This window comes from Rhipicephalus sanguineus, unplaced genomic scaffold (genome assembly GCF_013339695.2).
Source record: "Rhipicephalus sanguineus isolate Rsan-2018 unplaced genomic scaffold, BIME_Rsan_1.4 Seq196, whole genome shotgun sequence".
NCBI lineage: Eukaryota > Metazoa > Arthropoda > Arachnida > Ixodida > Ixodidae > Rhipicephalus > Rhipicephalus sanguineus.
In genome coordinates this window covers 26,877-44,993 of record NW_023614738.1, presented here as the reverse complement: position 1 = coordinate 44,993, position 18,117 = coordinate 26,877, and the positions used below count along the sequence as shown (strand labels likewise).

Sequence of the window (18,117 nt, the reverse complement as noted above, 5' to 3'; positions counted from 1 at the left end):
GTAATTTAGCGCCGCACGGAAACACATGTAATCGTGCCCCAGGGAGCAGTAAACGAGAGAGTCACAAGCGGTCACCCTTCGAGAGATTAGAAACCAGACAGCCATCAGCTTTGCAGGCGCGAGAAGCGATAACCACCTGAAGGACAAAACCAAAACCAGCTGCACCGCATGCGCGTTCCAATGCGCAAGTGAAAGGCTCTGTGCCGTTTTGAAAAAAAAAAAAAGCAACGGAGAGACATATCCCCGAAGCGTGGCAGCACATGTAAGCAAGAGAAATGATCGAAAAATGCGCGTGTTTTAAGCATACAGGCAATGCCGCACATGTACGGGGAAAAGCCTGTGGTGCCTGTTAGGTGATGCCGTACATGTAAGGTGAAAACTCTCAAAGAGTTAAGCTTTTTTAAAGACGCCTTCATCCTCTAATCAACATAGCGTCGATACTCCCATAAAACCTTGGTCTGCATGCATCTTTGTATAATTCAATGATTAAAACAAGAAACGTTGCCCCTCTCTGTTCCAACGTCTTGTTTCTTTGTGGTTTTTTCATTGGTGCTTATTATTCGAAAAATACTCGGTATTTCTAAGATGCTGTATTCGATTTGAGTACTGGATTGAATAGAATGCTATTTCATTTGTTATTCGAAATTGTTGAATATTCGCACACCCCTACAATGTTGACCATAAAGCAAGAAATATTTAGGAATTGAAATCCCACTATTTTCTGTGACCAGATAATGTCACACTCCTACATCCTGCTCAGCCACACTAGCTAGCGGTACATCAGCCACACCATGGCTGATGTACCTGATGTGCATGGCCATGATGTGCGTGGCTTATGTGGGTGATGATGCATCACCAGCCATTTCACCCATACCATGCTAGCGATATACGGTGGCCAACAAGGAAATTGCAGCCATTTCGGTTGTCAAGGGCTCCGGTCACCTATTGGTCCTGTTTGGCCGCAGACACGAAGCATAGATGTGCAGTGTGTTCAGCCACGTGTATTTCTTGCTCCGAGGCTGTGGAATCCTTGCTTCAGCATGCAGAAAGTGACCTCCCCAAAAAATTAACATGCCCACTGAAGCGAATGCTTCTGTCATCAGCTAAAGAACGCCGCCAAAGAGAGCACGTGCGGGCATGCTCGCCACTTCGTTCACATTTTTTTAATGTTCTTTTGTTTTCTCACTCTGTGGCTACGGCTTCGTGCTGGAAAGTGCTGCCAGGTTATGTGCCTCTTTCAGTGCACGCTATTTTGTGACATTATCTAGTCGCCCGCATGCAGTCGTATTGACGGTGTATCAGGTCTTAAATTTTTCTTGCTTCTGCATCGGTAAGCGCACCCGATCGGATGCGTTATCCAAATGTTGCAAGTTTGGTTCCTGCCGGTGGCAAATTGTCTTTTCATCCACTTTAAGTTCTTCACATTTATATCATAATTGCTACAATACAGTTAACCCTTTGCGGTCCGTTGTCGGGCGCTGCCCGACAACGCAACATGGCCGTAGCGGTCCGCTGTCCGGCACTGCCCGACAAGGGTGTTCGTGGTTTAAATTTCTCTGTTTTCTCACTGCGAGTCGCGCGCATTTTTTGTACACATGAAGTGCCATCTCTTGAGGAATAAGTGAGCTTTAATTGTTGAGGTTTACTTTTTTTTACACTAGGGTGCAGCACTATGTTCAGCACAGAGCCCAGAGCGTACCCACTCACGCGCAATTCGCTGAGTAGCATGGCCACGTTTTCACTGCGTGCGTTTTATGGTGGTGCTTTTAGCGAAAGCGAGGATGACTTTAGTGAGGAAGAGAATTACGTGCCTCCACCAGACAGTGATGACAGTGATTCAACAGAAGTGAGTGACGAAGACGACGACGACGGCGGTGGAGACAACACCTCTGTTGACACACAGGGGAACAGTAACAACCCTGGCCTGCACCCAGGAGAATGCTTTGAGCGGTATCATACGCTGCCCAAAGATCACTAAAGGAGTAGCCTGCGGAATGCAGGAGCAAAAATAAATGTCCTGTGAGTTTTTTTTCCACAGTTAGTGCTTTTCTTCGCGGCGCCAGAAACTGGCAAAATAGTTTCGGACTGGTAGAGCCGTAAAGTGGGCAAAAGTTTTGGACCGCAAAGGGTTAAAAGAGTACAATTAACGTATCCTATACCTTCCTTGGCTTCATTGTCTGCTGGTTTTCATCAAGGTTGTTGAGTCAAACAAAGAAACGAGCCCGTCTGTCGAAGCCTGTGTTTGCGTAGCAGTAATATAACGTGTGGGCAGCAGGAGAGCTCTGGGGGCAGCCGCCAGCTGGAGGCCCTCCAGCTGGAGAACTGCAGTCTACGTGAGAAGCTGGTCCAGCTGGGTGTGGAACCTGCCGAGGCCTCTGGAAAACAGGATCCCCTGCAAAGGTCAGCCTCAGCGGGCAGCCTCGATGGAGCTCGAGAACAGGTGAGTTGTACGCTGGCTCCTTCTCATGCAGGAGGGCCTTTAAATATGCCTACATGTTCAAAGAATGAGTACGATGTTCTTCGTTGTGCAATATACTCTCACACTTTCAGCTAATTCAAACAAATCTGAAATTTTTGGTTGGTCCACCCCACCATGTTTTCACAAAGCACTTAATTCGAACTCATAACTCAGAAGGAGAAAAAGCAGCAGATATTTCTAGGCGTGGACAAGCAAAAAGTTTAAATAAACTGAATTTGTGCAGTGGGGTACACTGCACAAATTCAGTTTATTTAAACTTTTTGCTTGTCACGCCTAGAAATATCTGCTGCTTTTTTTCCTTCTGAACATTCGCGCTTTTGTCACTGATAGTTGCAAATTAAACCAATTGCCTGCCTACAAAATGGCCAGACTAGCCAAACGGCACGCACCAACAATCACGTGGTGACTGAGAAAGGAAAAAAATAAAAAAACTAAGTAGTCTGGCCACGGTGGTAGAATATGAGAGGTGGCAAAGCGAGCGCCGCGAGCGCGTCGCCCAACTGCTCGAGTTGCTCGCAGTCGCCGCTAGGTTTACGACGGGTTTCTGGGCCGAAAGACACGCATCGTAAGCTTTCGCTGTGCTGTAAAGGACGGTTACTATAGCTATTTTTGTGGCTTTAAAACGTTGTGTTTTTAATAGCTTGTAGTGGCTGTCTGCCAGCTTCGCCCAGAAAAGTAAGTATACCAGGCTTCATGTAACTTAAAATTTTCTAATCGACGCAGGTAATCTCGATAAGACTGACACAGAGTGCTGATCGCTGGGTATGCGTGTGAAGGTCTTTCTGAAAAGGTCTTTCTAAAATTGCAGTTTGAATACTCTCGGCGCACGCCGGCAACGTACTTTCAAACGCACCGGAGCGGAGAAATCGGCCAAGAGAACCCCTGCTGCCACCTTGCGGAGAAGTGGTGGCAACTCGAGCAATTTCATGACGCGCGCTGCATTGGCGAAGCGGCGCATTTGGCCACCTGTCCTATTCTGTCACCGTGGGTCTTGCTTTAATCTACCGTGTGCCGAGTGCTTCTTAAAGTCAATTTCGCAGCAGTACACTGCTGTCGTGCGGGAAAGCGTCCTAAGAACGGGATGGGGCTACCAACTGTCACTGGATGCAACACATTTCGTCTCTTAATTGCACACGCGGGCATGCATTGTATAATAATGAGTATCAGTATGGTTGCTGGCAATCATGCAGAGCTGTCTGTGATGTTGCTGCGACACTTAGAAACAATAAACATCACAACACTAGTTGGTATGTTGCCCTGAGTCAAATTTATGAGAACTTCTGATAATTCTTGCATCTGATAATTCAAACAAAATCCTGAGGTCCCCCCAGTTTGCATTATCAAGAGTCTACTGTATTGTTATCTGTCTTCCACAGATTATCTGAGATGATCACTTCACCTAGAATAGTGCGAAGCCGGCTTTCCTGGAATTCACAATTGCCCAAAGTTTGATAGCCAGAAATTTGTTGTTACTGAAATGATGGTGCATTATGTTTTTTTTTGTGGGATTGTTAAAGGGACACTAGAGAGAAACAATGAATTGGTTTAGATTGATAAAGTGTGCTCGGAGAACTCTTGTGTAGTTTATTTCACCACCATAGGTTTATCCTTAGAGGAGAAAACCAAGTTCAAAGTTTCATTTTTAAATTTCGCGCCGAACTTTGTAATTCGTGACGTAAAAGGTTTCAAAGAGCATTTAACGTACTTTGGCACCACTGGCTCGACGAAATTTCCACAAACTCGTTATGTCAAGTCTCTGGCCCCCTCAGAGGACAATGTACTTCGGTTTAACCGATTAGGAACTACGTAGGCACAAGCAGGCGCCGTCAAAAATATGTGACGTCACGACAAATGGTGCGGGAATTCCAAGGTGGCGTCGCCACCTGTATTTTCTTTTTGCGCGTTTTCTTGCTTATTAAGCGTCTTCTCGCAGCAAGCGTGCTGTTTTTTGGTATCGTGGAAGACTACTTTACTAATGCGAGAAAAATCGTTTTGCTCTTTAGTGTCCCTTTAAGGTGGACTTATAAAAAAGAACGTATGAACTGGTGGCTTAATTTTAATCAAAAGTTGAAAGCATGTCTATAGTATTAGTGCCCATTTTCATTGTTGTAAGATAGTTTGTCTGAGAGTTATGGCTCTTCAAAAGTTCCAGTTGACAATGTTTATACTCAAGAACTACTGTTCAACATTAAACTTTTACATTAGATTAGCACAGTCCAAACTAGGTATGCTACTGTGACCCATGCTATATTTATTTGAGTAGCTTTCATTGAAAAAAAGTCATGTATACTAATTGGCACCATTACAACTTGCACTTGCATTCAACATTCCAATTTAAAAAAAAAAAAGGAAGAGAAGACTTGAGGATATTCCATGGTAGCATGTCTTATGAAACTTTACCTCCCAAATTACCCTACGGACGAATATGCCTTGTTTCATGCTCAAGATTCGTGCTCAAGCTCTGATATCAAAAACCAGAGTTCTTTCCATCATGAGCATTCGTGAGAAAATGCGTCGAGAAAAATGGTATGAAAATTTGAGAGATGTGTCATTTTATCCTTATTGCATTATTTCCCTGGAGCGTACATGAAGCTTTCTTGTATCCTGTGCTGTTGTGTGAAAATTGCTTCAGATTCTATTTTTGACCATTTTTGCACAACCTTCTATTCATTCTCACCATGGACAGGCACTCTTCGAAGCTTTTTTCCGAATAGCATGCCGTGTATGCACCACAAGCAGTACCAAACCTTTCAATATTTCAAGCGTTCTCAGAATCCTTTTTAGTCTGCATTGATGATGACCAGAGATGTGGCTGTGTGAAATTGCAGAGCTTGCTGAACAAACGTGTCTAGCTCTGTAGAAGAAGCCGCTGTATGTGGGGGCCTGGAAAGCATCAAGTGGCACGCAGTTCGGTTGACCTTCGATTTCAGGACGCAGTGTCGCTTTGCAAAACTTGCATGTGCCGAAATTTGGAGCTGTATTCGTCAGACAGATGTAAATTGGCATACAGAAATGACAGGGATCTTACAACACCTTACAACACAGGGACATGCACCAAAAAACTGTGGTTGAAAATAGTTTTAAAGGGGTCGTGAAACGTTTTCCGAAAATTTCAACTACGTCTGTATTCAGAATCCTGGCCGTCCATTCAATGCTATACCTCGACTTGTTTCATCGTGTGGGATCCGTGATCGTGTGTTCTTATTATCGCCGGCTCTCAGAGCACACGGAAGACAGCAGACGCGGTCGGTTCAACGAACACATTCAAGTTTATTACACACTGCTTTTACATTCGGCGAGCTCGCCGGCCGAATCTTCTTACAATCTAGTCACTCGCTAAAACAATTACATGCGGACAATGAATACTTGGATAACATAACACACACTCAACAACGTAACACATGAAATACACCATAACATACGACAAGCAATAACTGCGAATGCGGCGTCGCGAGGACGCACGACTCACCACTACGAGGGGCCCCGAGGGAAACGAGCCGCAGTACCGTCCCCCAGCGGGACCTACCGCGGGAAGCCGCCCGTCCACGCCACCCGTCAAATCCCAAGAGACTTCCTTTTTCCCGCCCGGCGGCCGCGGCGGGCTCGCTCGCTTCTCTCCGGTGGCGCGGCCGTCGCTCACCGCGCAAACCGCAACGCTCGCGAGCCCAGCGCCACTGCCGCCGACGGCCTATCCGCGAGGCGCGCGTGCGCCACTAGGCGCAGACAACTCCACAGGGGCCGACAGCACCCCCACATCCCCCCAACTTTAATTCAACACATATCCCGAAAAAAAAAACTTGAAAACAAACAGCTACACAAGCTCTACGAAAAACAACACATGTGGCCTAAATGTCCCCAAAGAATGTCCGTGCACCGCGACACAGCCGCTGGTCGACACCGCTGCACTGGCTCGACGGCTTGGCCTCAGTCCCGGAACCGCAAAGGCAACGTGACCGTCGGCGCGAGAGAGCGTCGCTCGCACCGACACATCCTCCGGTTGTGGGCAACACTCAAGAGGGCTCCAGCTTGAAGGCAGCTGCGCAGGTCACAGGCATGTCCATTGCCCAAGATGTCTCGACCGCATTCCTGGCCAGCGGCGAAGACGACGTGCAGGGGACAGCCAGCCGCGGGTTACGTCAATCCCGCTGCGTACATTCAAAACACTCGACAGAACGATGCCGCAGGACAAAGGGAAGGGAGCCACGGGCGCAGCGCCCACGTAGCAACGGCTAGCAATGATATCGGCGGTGGCAGACGACAAATTTAAGTGAACCAATGGTGCTTTTCTTAATTTGTGCAAACGCAAGCTAAATTAAACGAGGGAAGCAGAGTGCAACACCTCATCGCCATGATCCAACGGGTTGTGTCCCCCGCGCGACAGGTGGCTCCGCAGAGCCTTAGGCCTAACGAGTCGCCCGACAACAACCGGCATCCAAACGAGCACCCCGCACAGGCGCAGAGGAGGCAGCCGCGAGGAGACATCAGCTCCGTGAGGTGGCCCTACGCGCTCGCTGCACACAGCAGCTTACCGAGCGATCGGCGCCCATCGTCCCGGACGATGTCACGACGCCCCGGCATCGAGCCGCAATACCAGAAGCAACGACACCCGTGGCCCCTGGCCACCCGGCTACACAAGCCGCGACTCCCAGAGTCAAAGAGACAGAAGAAACTATTTACAGAAACCCGGACCACCTACGAGGCTTCCGTACCTCTCGCTTCGGGCTTTCCTACAATCCACGTACTCTATGCCTCGCTCTCCCATGATGCGGACCACATGGCTTGTACCGAAAACTCAACGACGTTTTTTTTAAAAATAAAATGAACTTCCGTACAGAAAAAAAAGAAAAAGAACTCTTAGTGTGCCGACGTGTTCAAACATGCCACAACAACCAATCTCCCCACTTGCAAACAGCAAAAAAAAAAAAAAGAAAAGAAAAACACCAGCGGGCCGACAAGTTCAAACATGCCACAACACCCGATCTCATCGCTCTCAAGAAAGCACGCCGCCAACGGTAGCGATGACAGTCCCCCCCTAGGCCTACTCTAACCCGGCTCACGCAAAGGATGCCCCGAACCGTGAAAACTGTCGTCCGATGCCCCAAGAGCCCCCACGTTGGGCAGCCAGTGTGGGATCTAACTTCGTGATCGTGTGTTCTTATTATCGCCGGCTCTCAGAGCACACGGAAGACAGCAGACGCGGTCGGTTCAACGAACACATTCAAGTTTATTACACACTGCTTTTACATTCGGCGAGCTCGCCTGCCGAATCTTCTTACAATCTAGTCACTCGCTAAAACAATTACACGCGGACAATGAATACTTGGATAACATAACACACACTCAACAACGTAACACATGAAATACACCATAACATACGACAAGCAATAACCGCGAATGCGGCGTCGCGAGGACGCACGACTCACCACTACGAGGGGCCCCGAGGGAAACGAGCCGCGGTATCGTCCCCCAGCGGGACCCACCGCGGGAAGCCGCCCGTCCACGCCACCCGTCAAATCCCAAGAGACTTCCTTTTCCCCCCGGCGGCCGCGGCGGGCTCGCTCGCTTCTCTCTGGTGGCGCGGTCGTCGCTCACGCGCAAACCCCAACGCTCGCGTGCCCAGCGCCACTGCCGCCGACGGCCTATCCACGAGGCGCGCGTGCGCCACTAGGCGCAGACAACTCCACAGGGGCCGACAGCACCCCCACAATCGTCCGAGTTCATTTACTAACTATGAAAGCATAATTACGATTTCCCAGCTCACATTCCCCTCAACTGTACAGCTGACGTCACTTTAAGTCAGCCAATGAAAAGTCTCTGTTGTCGACAAAACATGGCGACGCAGCGATGTTTGCTGAGCCATAGTTAGCTGAGGTTTGTAGCATCATACGGTTTCGATTGTGATTCTGACGACGTACGCACACAGTTGGCATAGCGAGGACTAAGCCACTCAAAACACGCTGTAAAACACAACCTGACGCAACCAGAAAGAAAAAACTGGGATGCTGCACCATGCGAGCGAAGGCAAAAATACACACATAACGGAGCCCGGATGTACTTGAAAGCGGAAGCAAGCAGATCAATTAAGTGCTGTACTTGCACAGTATACAACTCAGAGCGCAAAAGTTGCTGTGTTATTTGTTTCTTAACTAGGTTCATATAAATCTATTATTTTAGAGCAAAAGAAAGCTAACACAGTGTTTATAACTTCCCTTATCATGACGTCACATGTTACCTATGGCAGCTCGTAGTGTTGCATGGTTGTTTAGGAGCCCAAGAAAACTGCTATTTCAAACGGGCGTCATTAATTATGGACTAAATATTGCGCCGAAATATTTCGGAATCGACATGTCTAATCCTTGTTGAAGCAGGGAAAACCGGGCAGCTTCATTTCCTTTTAACGACCCCTTTAAGGCGTGAACTCATGCATAAATATTATTTTTTATTCATGGCATTACCAGCCCATTGAAATACTACACAAATTTTAGTATACAGTAAAAGCTCGTTAATTTGACAATCGTTAATTCAGAAAATCGTATAATTAGGACGTGTTCTCTGGTCCCGGCAAGCATGCGTGTTGTTTGACAGCATCAAACTCTCGTTAATTCGGTCATATTTGGCCGCAACCCGGTTAATTTGGACGAACCTTGGAACGCGCCGAGCGCGAAGCGCTGTAAATATGCGATGCAAAGGAGCAAAAGCGGCGCCCGTGAACAGCCGAAACGGCCACTGGCTTTCAGAAAGGCGTGGTCGTCATCAACAATCGCGTTGTTATACGTAATAAGGAATGGTTTCAGAGCACGTTTCGATTAAGATTGAGGTTCTTGAGCCACGTTCACATTGGGAACGAATTCGCAAAGGACGAAAAATGCGGCTTTTGCACTGCTCTTATGCAAAATAATTAATGAATTTGCGTATTTCTAAAAAAAAATGAAAGTGAAATGATGTAATAGACATTTATTTATTCTTTTCTTGATAATTTCGATAATTCGGCATTCGGTTAATTCGGAGGGTTTTTCCAGTGCCCTGAAATTCGAATTAATGAGCTTTTACTGTATTACTGTAAAGATGTGGATGGAATTGTGCTGGAATATCCTTGACTGGTTAAAAAATTACTAGAACACAAGTGCATCGGAGCGAAAATTGCTGCATTTGTACTGTGTTGCCCCCTTAATTATGATGATGGATGTTTGAAAGGGGTTAACGATAGCACTAGACATGCATGAATCAGCTTTTCTGCAGGTGCATTGCCATATTTTAGAAAATCCGCATTGTATGAAAGCCACATGGAGTTTTTCCTAAAGATTGACTTTTGACTTAAGCCTGCTGTGCTAACAAAAAACACCAGAAAGACAATCAGTATGAAGCGCACAGGCAGAGGTTAAAGTTCATTTTCGCTTATTGAACCTGTGATTATAATCATAAATTTTTCAACAAAAACTACTAGAGGAGAGAAGCCTTTGGGATTGATACCCACTGGCAGCGAGTTGTCTTTTCTCTCCACTTCAATTCCTTTCAATTTATATCATAATTACTACGCTACAATTTAAAGCTACAAATAATCTCCCCTATGCTTTCTTTGGCTTCATTAGGTTGTGTCCAACAAAGAAATGGACCCCTCGGTCCATTACCCTTCTTTCTTAAATTTTAGAGTAATCTTTAGTGCAGCAATTGTTCAGCTACCGTGAAAATGATGAGTTCAGCTGATTCTCATTCAGGGGTAGTAAGTAATATACAATAAGGAAGTGCATTTTTTGACAGTGAAGTTCTTCTAGCTTGGCGTAATGTGTCGTGACCCAAAATGATCATCATCATCTTGAAACGCACGCGCTCTCTTCGTCCTCTTCTACATCTTCTGCTTCGCTCCCTGAACATGTGCGCAGATTTGTCTGGCGTATAGCAAGGGGGAAGCACAAAACGAAGGAGAGATGTGATGGTTAGGAGGAGGGCAAAGAAAGAAACAGAGACAGAAAGAAAACTTGCTTAAAATGTACTGATGGGCTAGTTGGTGAGCCATGATTCTCGAATAGGCAGCGCAAAGGCAACGAACACGGACACAAAAAAAGACGCAAACACAAGCGCTGTACTGCAACTGGTGATTTATTGTCGAAAGACCCGGCTTATGTATGTGAACCCGCGCATGCGCCCTCACAGCAGTGGATACGATGATGACCGAAAAACCCGAGGAAACCGCACAAATAAAGGCACAACAACAACAAAAAAAAGCCATCATTTTTTTTTTAATCAGAACCACGTGTTTTTTTGTTTTTTGTTGTTTTTTTCTGTTGATTTTTTTCTGTTGATTTTTTTTTTTTTTTGTGCCTTTATTTTGTGCGGTTTGTTGTGCGGTTTCCTCGGGTTTTTCGGTCATCATCGTATCCACTGCTGTGAGGGCGCATGCGCGGGTTCACATACATAAGCCGGGTCTTTCGACAATAAATCACCAGTTGCAGTACAGCGCTTGTGTTTGCGTCTTTTTTTGTGTCCGTGTTCGTTGCCTTTGCGCTGCCTATTCGAGAAACAGAAAGAAAGAAAGATATAAAGAAAGAGAAAATATTGGCGAACAAAAATTCCCCATGAGGTGGCGGGATTCGAACCTGCGTACCCACGATCCAAAGGCAAGCGTCTTAACCACTCGGCTATCCAGGCACGCTGACAGAATATAGCATAGCCTTGTATAGTATCGAATACAGTTGAAACCCGCAATAACGAAATCGACGGGGAAAGCACAAAACTTCGCTCTTGCGGGAATTTCGTTGGCGTGAGAATGCGGCAGAAAAGACATGGAATTTACAAAAAACACATTTTATTTCCAAAAGTCAGTAAGTTTGCTTTGGCGGGCCTTACCATGCAGCAATTTCATGCCTCTCCATCAGGAATCTCGTTTGCCGTGGCACAAAGTTTGCCTCATGCACTGGTCAGTGACGGCGGCACTGCGCTGTCACTAGTAACGTCATCAAGTACGCCTGCAGGCGAACCTTCTTCCGGCTCCGCTGGATCAGCGTGGATCAGCGCAGAATCGAGGACAGCGAGCTGCACGCAACGCCGAATTCTTCGGCGATATCAATTTTTTTCCTGCCCTTTTCCACCTCACTGATGATTGCAGCCTTATCTTCCAGCGTGATGAACTTTCGCTTTTTCGTTGGAGGCGGCATTTTCGGAGGCAGTGAAATCGGACGAAGCAATCGCAACGCACAGTTCACGTTGCACCAAGCGACCAAGCAAACGCTCCACAAATAGCTCCACACACGCGACCATGTGCGCACAAAGCCGACAAAGCCAAGCACAGAGCTAAGCCAATGAACGAAACTCCATGAGGAATGTGGATTTGGCTACGCAGTCCGCGAAAACGAGCAGGTGTATCGGCAAGCCATCATCATCATCATTGTCGCCAGCTTTATGCTTTTTTTGTAAAAATGATGACGGCTGCTCCTCAAGTGCGCTGTAGCGATAGTCGCACAATTTAAGTGTAGCATGAATGAATTTCAGCAGTTTTCGAATGTAGTTAATGTTGCGAGAGTAGATTATTTGCGCGCTCGTGTTTTAAAAAATTTCGTTAATGAGGGACTGCAGTATGAATATCTTTCGTAGTCGCGAGTTACGAAATGCATTGACTCCTATGGGCGTTCGCTGGTGCTCCGAAAATATTTCGTTGCGGTGAGAATTTCGTTCCCTCGGGATTTCGTTATCGCGGGTTTCGACTGTAGTAAGGGGGTAGAAAAGGGAAGTGAGGGTAAGGAGGAGGGGAGAGAGTAAAGCATAGCATATAAAGAATGAGAAACAGAGAAATAGAAAGAAAGAAATGCAGAAAGAGAAAGAATCAAAGAAAGAGGAAGAAAGAAATAGAGAGAAAAGAGATAGAAAGAGGAAGCAAGCGAAAAATAGAGAGAGAGTGAGATAAAGATAGGGAAGAAAGAGAAATAGAAAGAAAAGGAGAGAGAGAAAGAAAAAATAAAGAAGGATAAGAAAAGAGAGGGATAAAGAAAGAGAAAGGGAAACAAAGGAGGCTGCCCAGCTTTTTAGAGAAATATAGAGAAATTGGTTGCCCAGTGAGCGGTGAAGGGCCCGTGCTTCTCTATCCCAAGCCTTGCACGACTTAGTGCAAACTTCCCACATATTTTTTTATATTTGATCTTCATTATAAGCACATAGCAATTTGTTACATGCTTATATAGTTGGCAACGATTTCATATTTCCTTCGTGATATTTTGTTTCTTGCATCGAAGCTTGACTATGTGCATTTGTCTATTCTCTAGGTAAGTGAGATCAGACTTTTTTATGGGTTATGTATTATACTTTATCTTTCTAAATTTCAAAACAGTCAGGTTTTTATAGATGTATGTAGGCAATAAATCCCTGTGCACATGCATAGTCATAGCGAATTTCTGCATTTAGAACACACAAATGATCAACTAGCAAACTCGTGAAGCTGTTAGAAGAGACAAAATTTAGGCAAATCTCTATGCTCCACCAGCGCCTCCTCTATTTTTCAGTGCCTGGGCGAACGCCCTCCTCGGGCCGTCGAGCGCGCGCTCCGCATCCGCTCGCCGCTGCCGCGTGGTGGCGCTGTGCAAGTAGACTACGGGAAGCTGGCGCTGAACGGCCGCGCGTATCATGAAGCTCACGAATTCGTGTTTGCATCCGAGTTTAATTGCATTTGTGCTTCTACGCAAGCTTTCACAGGTACAGGGGGATGGAAAGAAACATGAACATAGCGGCGCGCTGTTTTCATCACGCTCTAACCGTGGTGGCAATAAAAAGACGCTAGATGGTCTTTTATTGTATAATGGATGACGTCGACTTTTTCATCAATCATCCAGGCTATAAGCACTTGAAAATAAATGCGAAACAGCAAGGAACGCAGATGCCGCATGTTCGCGTGTCTTTCCGGCCCCGCTGTACGTATTCCGCAGGCAGTCTGTCAGTCCGTGCTGCCGGTTCTATACTTTCACTCAAGTTTGATAGTATTCGCGTTTTATTTTCTATTTCAGGCTATTGCAACCGCCCCAATGCTTTAGTATGTCATACTGGTTTGTTCCTCTCTGCAAATGGAACTGAAAGAAATCACGATTGTCTTTTTTTATTTCCCTTTATTGTTAAAGAAAAAAATCTCACAGGGTCCCTTATACATTCATCTAAGACGACTGAAAGGCGAAAGCCATCTTCTTCTTTTTCTTTCAGTCAATGTATTGAACATTCCCTGCCTCCCTCCGAGATACCTGAGGAGCCAGATACTGAGGCTACACAATCCGTCTACAAATACAAAGACATTGGCTCAAGTTGAGAGTCGGCACTACGATTTTATACTTGAACGACAACGTCTGTTCACACACATCGGTCAGTGTTGCAGGAAGAGCGCGGCATATGTAGCTCTTTTTGTTTGTTTTTCGTACCACCACGATTTAACTGTTTTAAGCTCAGAAATGGTGGAATCACTTGGCGTAGTTCCTTTTTTTCTGGCACCAGCTGTTGCTTTCTCCCGGTGGCAACAAATGTAATTCTCAAAAGCTTTACGAAGGGCACTCTGGAAGGGCTACTCTAGTTTACGAAGGGAACGGGCGATCACGTATATCCCTGGAAGCAGTCTGGTTACATTTCATGCTATTTAGCGCATGAACTCCAGGCTTGCGCGCAGTGTACTACACCAGTAGAAGGTAGCACGTATCGGGGAACTTTAAGCACCCAAGATTTCAATATTAGATCTTGGCAAATGCTGCTTTCGAAAATCGACTTTCAGACAGTCAAAAACCGACTCTCAGTCAGCGAACGTAACGGTGACAAAACAGTTTTCTGTGCATCACTGGCATGCGTTCTCTGGAATCGGGCTAGCAGACGACGCGCGAGCGTCTCGATCAAATAGCTGCGAAAGACACATGCCTTCGAAATGGGCTGGTTGCCCAGAACGCCAAGTGCTTCACGATTCCAGTTTGCAAGTTTTAATTATACTTTAAACAACGCGAATACAGCCCCAAATTGAACCATATAGCAGCTTCGAATGCAGCCGCGGCATTTGTTTCCGCGAGAGACGACGCGTCGGCGGGTCTACTACGGCGGCGGCGCCCGGCGGCTAAAAGCCGCACTAGCGCCGACGGTCGGTTCCCATTGCGCTCTGCTCCTTCGCCCAGGCACAGAAAAATAGAGGAGGCGCTGGCTCCACTAATCATTCACCACTCTTGCTGACTGAATGGCTGTAAGTGCTTGCAGCTCTTTTAGACCCTAGTGCCCTCTTGCAGTCTTTGTAGGAAACTGTGTGGTTACGCAAAGTTATGATACAACCAGTCCAACACGTTGTGCAGGCCAAATCTGTGGACGGTGCCCTGTCGGACGACGCTTGCCCCAGTGGCAGTCGGCTGGAGTGGGACAAGGCCAGCACCAGCAGCTTGAGCGAGATGTCTGTTGCCTGCCTCCAGGACCGCATCATGCAGATGGAGGAGACACACTACAGGTGCCCACTGCTTTTGCTCTGAGTAGCATGCTTGTGTCCAGAAGTGTTGAGGGGGGTTGGATCATGGTTTGGACATGGCGTGATGTAAAGTGCGACTTGGGATTGAACTAACGGTCGTTATGAATACCCCTCATGTCAAAGTTACTCTTTTATTTATTTAGTTATTTATTTATTTACAGATACTGCAATCCCCCAAATGGATTTTAGCAGGGTGAAAGTAACAATATAGCATGATACAAATGTCGGCAACAGAACAAAGCAAAATGCAATACATTGATCCTAAAGAATACTGACAGAACATGCACAATGCTTATACAAATAATGTTTAGATAAAAATCGGCAAACAAGAAAATTAATGAAGGGGGTTATATTTGAGCTTGCGACATAATTAACAGACAGCAGCAAATGAAGAAAGCAAAGGCTGAGTAACTTTGGTATTAGTCAAGTTATTCCATTCACTTACAGTTCTTTGGAAAAAGGAAGATTTAAAACAATTGTTTTTTTATTTAGATTCGTGAAATTGTTAACTGATGCCTCTGTCTCGTGGCGTACCCAGAAGTGGAAGAATGTAGGAAATATGGCTAGTTGGAACATACTCATCGTGGCTAACAGCGTGAAAAACGGAGACGAAGACAAAAAGTGGACACGGCAGCGCTGTGCTGTGTCCACTTCTCGTCTTCATCTGTGTTTTTCGTGCTGTTAGCCACGATGAATCTGCACCAACTCGCCCAGTATTCCATCCTGCTTAACATACTCATGACAGCCAGCGCAAACAAGAAAGTACACGACACAGGCTCAGCGTCTGTGTCGTGTACTGTCTTGTGTTTCATGTCTTGTTTGCACTGGCTGTCATGAGTACCCTGAAGACAAAGTAACTATATCAGAAATGTTAATATTGTAACGTTCATTTACTAGCTGGTATAAGAATTGAAGCCAAGCATTCCTAATGCTACGCCATGCTTTTTCATAGGCGATGTTCAGATGAATGAATCCATCAGTAGACTAGAAGGAAGAGCTAGGAAATGGGGGTACATTACGGGGATGTACAGCTAGTACAAGCATCTTGTTTGAAACGCAGCACCAATGAGGAGCTCCAGGCGACACTGCAAGAGCTGACGGACCTGCAGGACCAGTTGACTGACCTTCAGCTGGAGAACGAGCGCTGCTGCGATGAAAAGGCGCTTTTGCTCGAGTCACTGTGCTCACAGACGGAGAAACTGGAGGAGTGCCGATCGCACAATGACCACCTGCGTGCGCTGCTCTTTGGCCATGCGTCCCCACCTCCACAAGCCTCGTCATCTTCATCCACGCCAGCAGTGGAAGCACAACTTTCGAGGGAGCAGCACTATGTGGAGCTGCTCAAGGTATGCTCATGCACTCTTGTTCGGTTCTGTCTGAAATTGCTTTGCTTAATTCCCATACATGCCAAACCTTTGAGCCACTGGCTGCCCACGTTGCCATCTCTTGCCATAGTAGCTCAGTGGCGTTTGGCTGTTTAGCACAAGGTTGCAAGTTTGGTTATTGGCTATGGTTCATTTCATGGCTATTGCAAATGGAATGCAAAGCTGCTCTAAGTGCCTTGAATTGGATACATGTTAAATAAATCTTAATTGTCTGTATCAGCTCATATTGCCTCTTTGTATCTTTTGCTATATAAAAAGTAACCTGTGTTGCTTTGTAATGCTAAACTGGGGAATTAAATTTTTCGTTCCCATGATGAATGCAGCACTGGTTTTCTATAAAAGCAGTGTTACTGTAGTATACCGTAGTGACCAGTTAAGGCGTATTGCTGGTTAATGTGTACTGCCATTTTTCTACCTAGCAGCTGTCGTTTGACGAGGCATTACTGTACTCTTTAGCCCTACAAAAATACCACCTGTGAAGCACACCCCACTCTAGCCACATCTACAGATGGTATGCATCATAAACCAGCGATCCAAGTTCTGTAGAGTACCCTTCTTTAAAGTACACTTGTTCTGATCAAAAGTTCTCATTCAGGATAATGGCCGATGGTTGGATTTTGCTGTCATAGCTCGCCTTATCCATTAATGAGGAGAGTGTGCTCATAAATATTGACATGTTTCACACTGGCAGAAAGCGCATGAAGAGCAGACAGTGCTGCGTGGCCAAGTGGACCAGCTGCAGGCATCGCTGGAAGTGGCCTCACGCGAAGCCCAGGACCATCAGCGAGATCTCCAGGGCCTGGCTCACCGTGTCTCCCTGCTGCAAGCGGCACTCGAGGCAGCCCAGGCTGCCTCTGCCTCTGCAGGCCCACACGGAGAGGGTGATAACGCTGCACCAATTCTGGAGTGAGTGCAGGCGTGTGTGTACATGTTTGTGTGCGCATGTTTTTGTGTGAAGTGGAAGATATCACCAACCAAAACTTCTTTAATTCTTGAAGGGACACTACAGTGAAAACAGTGAATCAGTTTAGACAGATAAGTTATGCTCTGAAAGCTCTACTGTTGTTAATTTCACCTCCATAAGTTTATTAGTGGAAGAGGAAATCAAGGTCAAAGTTCCATCCTTGAACTTTGTGCCGAAACCTTCACAGGTGACATCACGGATTTCACTACGGTTTTTTTCGTATTTTGGTCACATTGGCTCAATGAAATTTCTTGAAACTTGTTACATTAAGTCTCTATCCCCTTCAGACGACAATGTACTTCATACTTACCGATCAAGAACTACATAGCCCCTACCAGATGGCGTCAAAATCCATGACGTCACTGCGATTGGTGCGGGAAATTCAAGGTGGCATCGCCACCTGCATTTTCTTTATGTGCGTTTTCTCGATTGCTAAGCGTGTTCGTGCGGCAAGTGTGGTGATTTGGTATTGTGAAAGAGCAATTTGTCAGCGAAACAAGAAAGTGCGCGAAACACAGGGCAGTGAAAGAGACGGACCAAGCGCTGACTTACAACCAAGGCTTTATACCGTACATGAGGGTACACTCAAACCTCGTTATACAGTCAAATCCCGCTACAACGAAATTGACGGGACGCGCGAAAAAGTTCGTTGTCGCGGAATTTCGTTGCAGCGAAATTTCATCTATATACCACAAAAGTTAGGAATATCTGATGATCATGACTCGTCCTTTGGTCCCGGCAAGCGCATGCATTGTCCTTTGCATTTAACTGTCGCTAACTCGGACGCACTTGGCGGCACACCGTGTGAATGTATTTTCTCGCGTATAAC

The 18,117-nt window shown here is 46.2% G+C and overlaps 1 protein-coding gene across 2 annotated transcripts in view; it reads left to right on the top strand.

Annotated features, from left to right (window-relative positions):
* The window catches only part of LOC119376693 (cytospin-A), a 30,591-nt gene extending 12,797 nt beyond the window's left edge, over positions 1-17,794 (top strand). Inside the window, exons 4-7 of one of the 2 annotated variants that reach the window (XM_037646444.2) lie at positions 2,273-2,440; positions 14,773-14,921; positions 16,000-16,285; positions 17,016-17,794. In XM_037646444.2, coding sequence (XP_037502372.1) covers positions 2,273-2,440; positions 14,773-14,921; positions 16,000-16,285; positions 17,016-17,234 — 822 coding nt within the window. In that variant the 3' untranslated portion in view covers positions 17,235-17,794. The remainder of the gene's footprint in view (positions 1-2,272; positions 2,441-14,772; positions 14,922-15,999; positions 16,286-17,015) is intronic. The other variant, XM_037646445.2, reaches the window with a different exon arrangement.
* Positions 17,795-18,117: the final 323 nt, after the last annotated feature.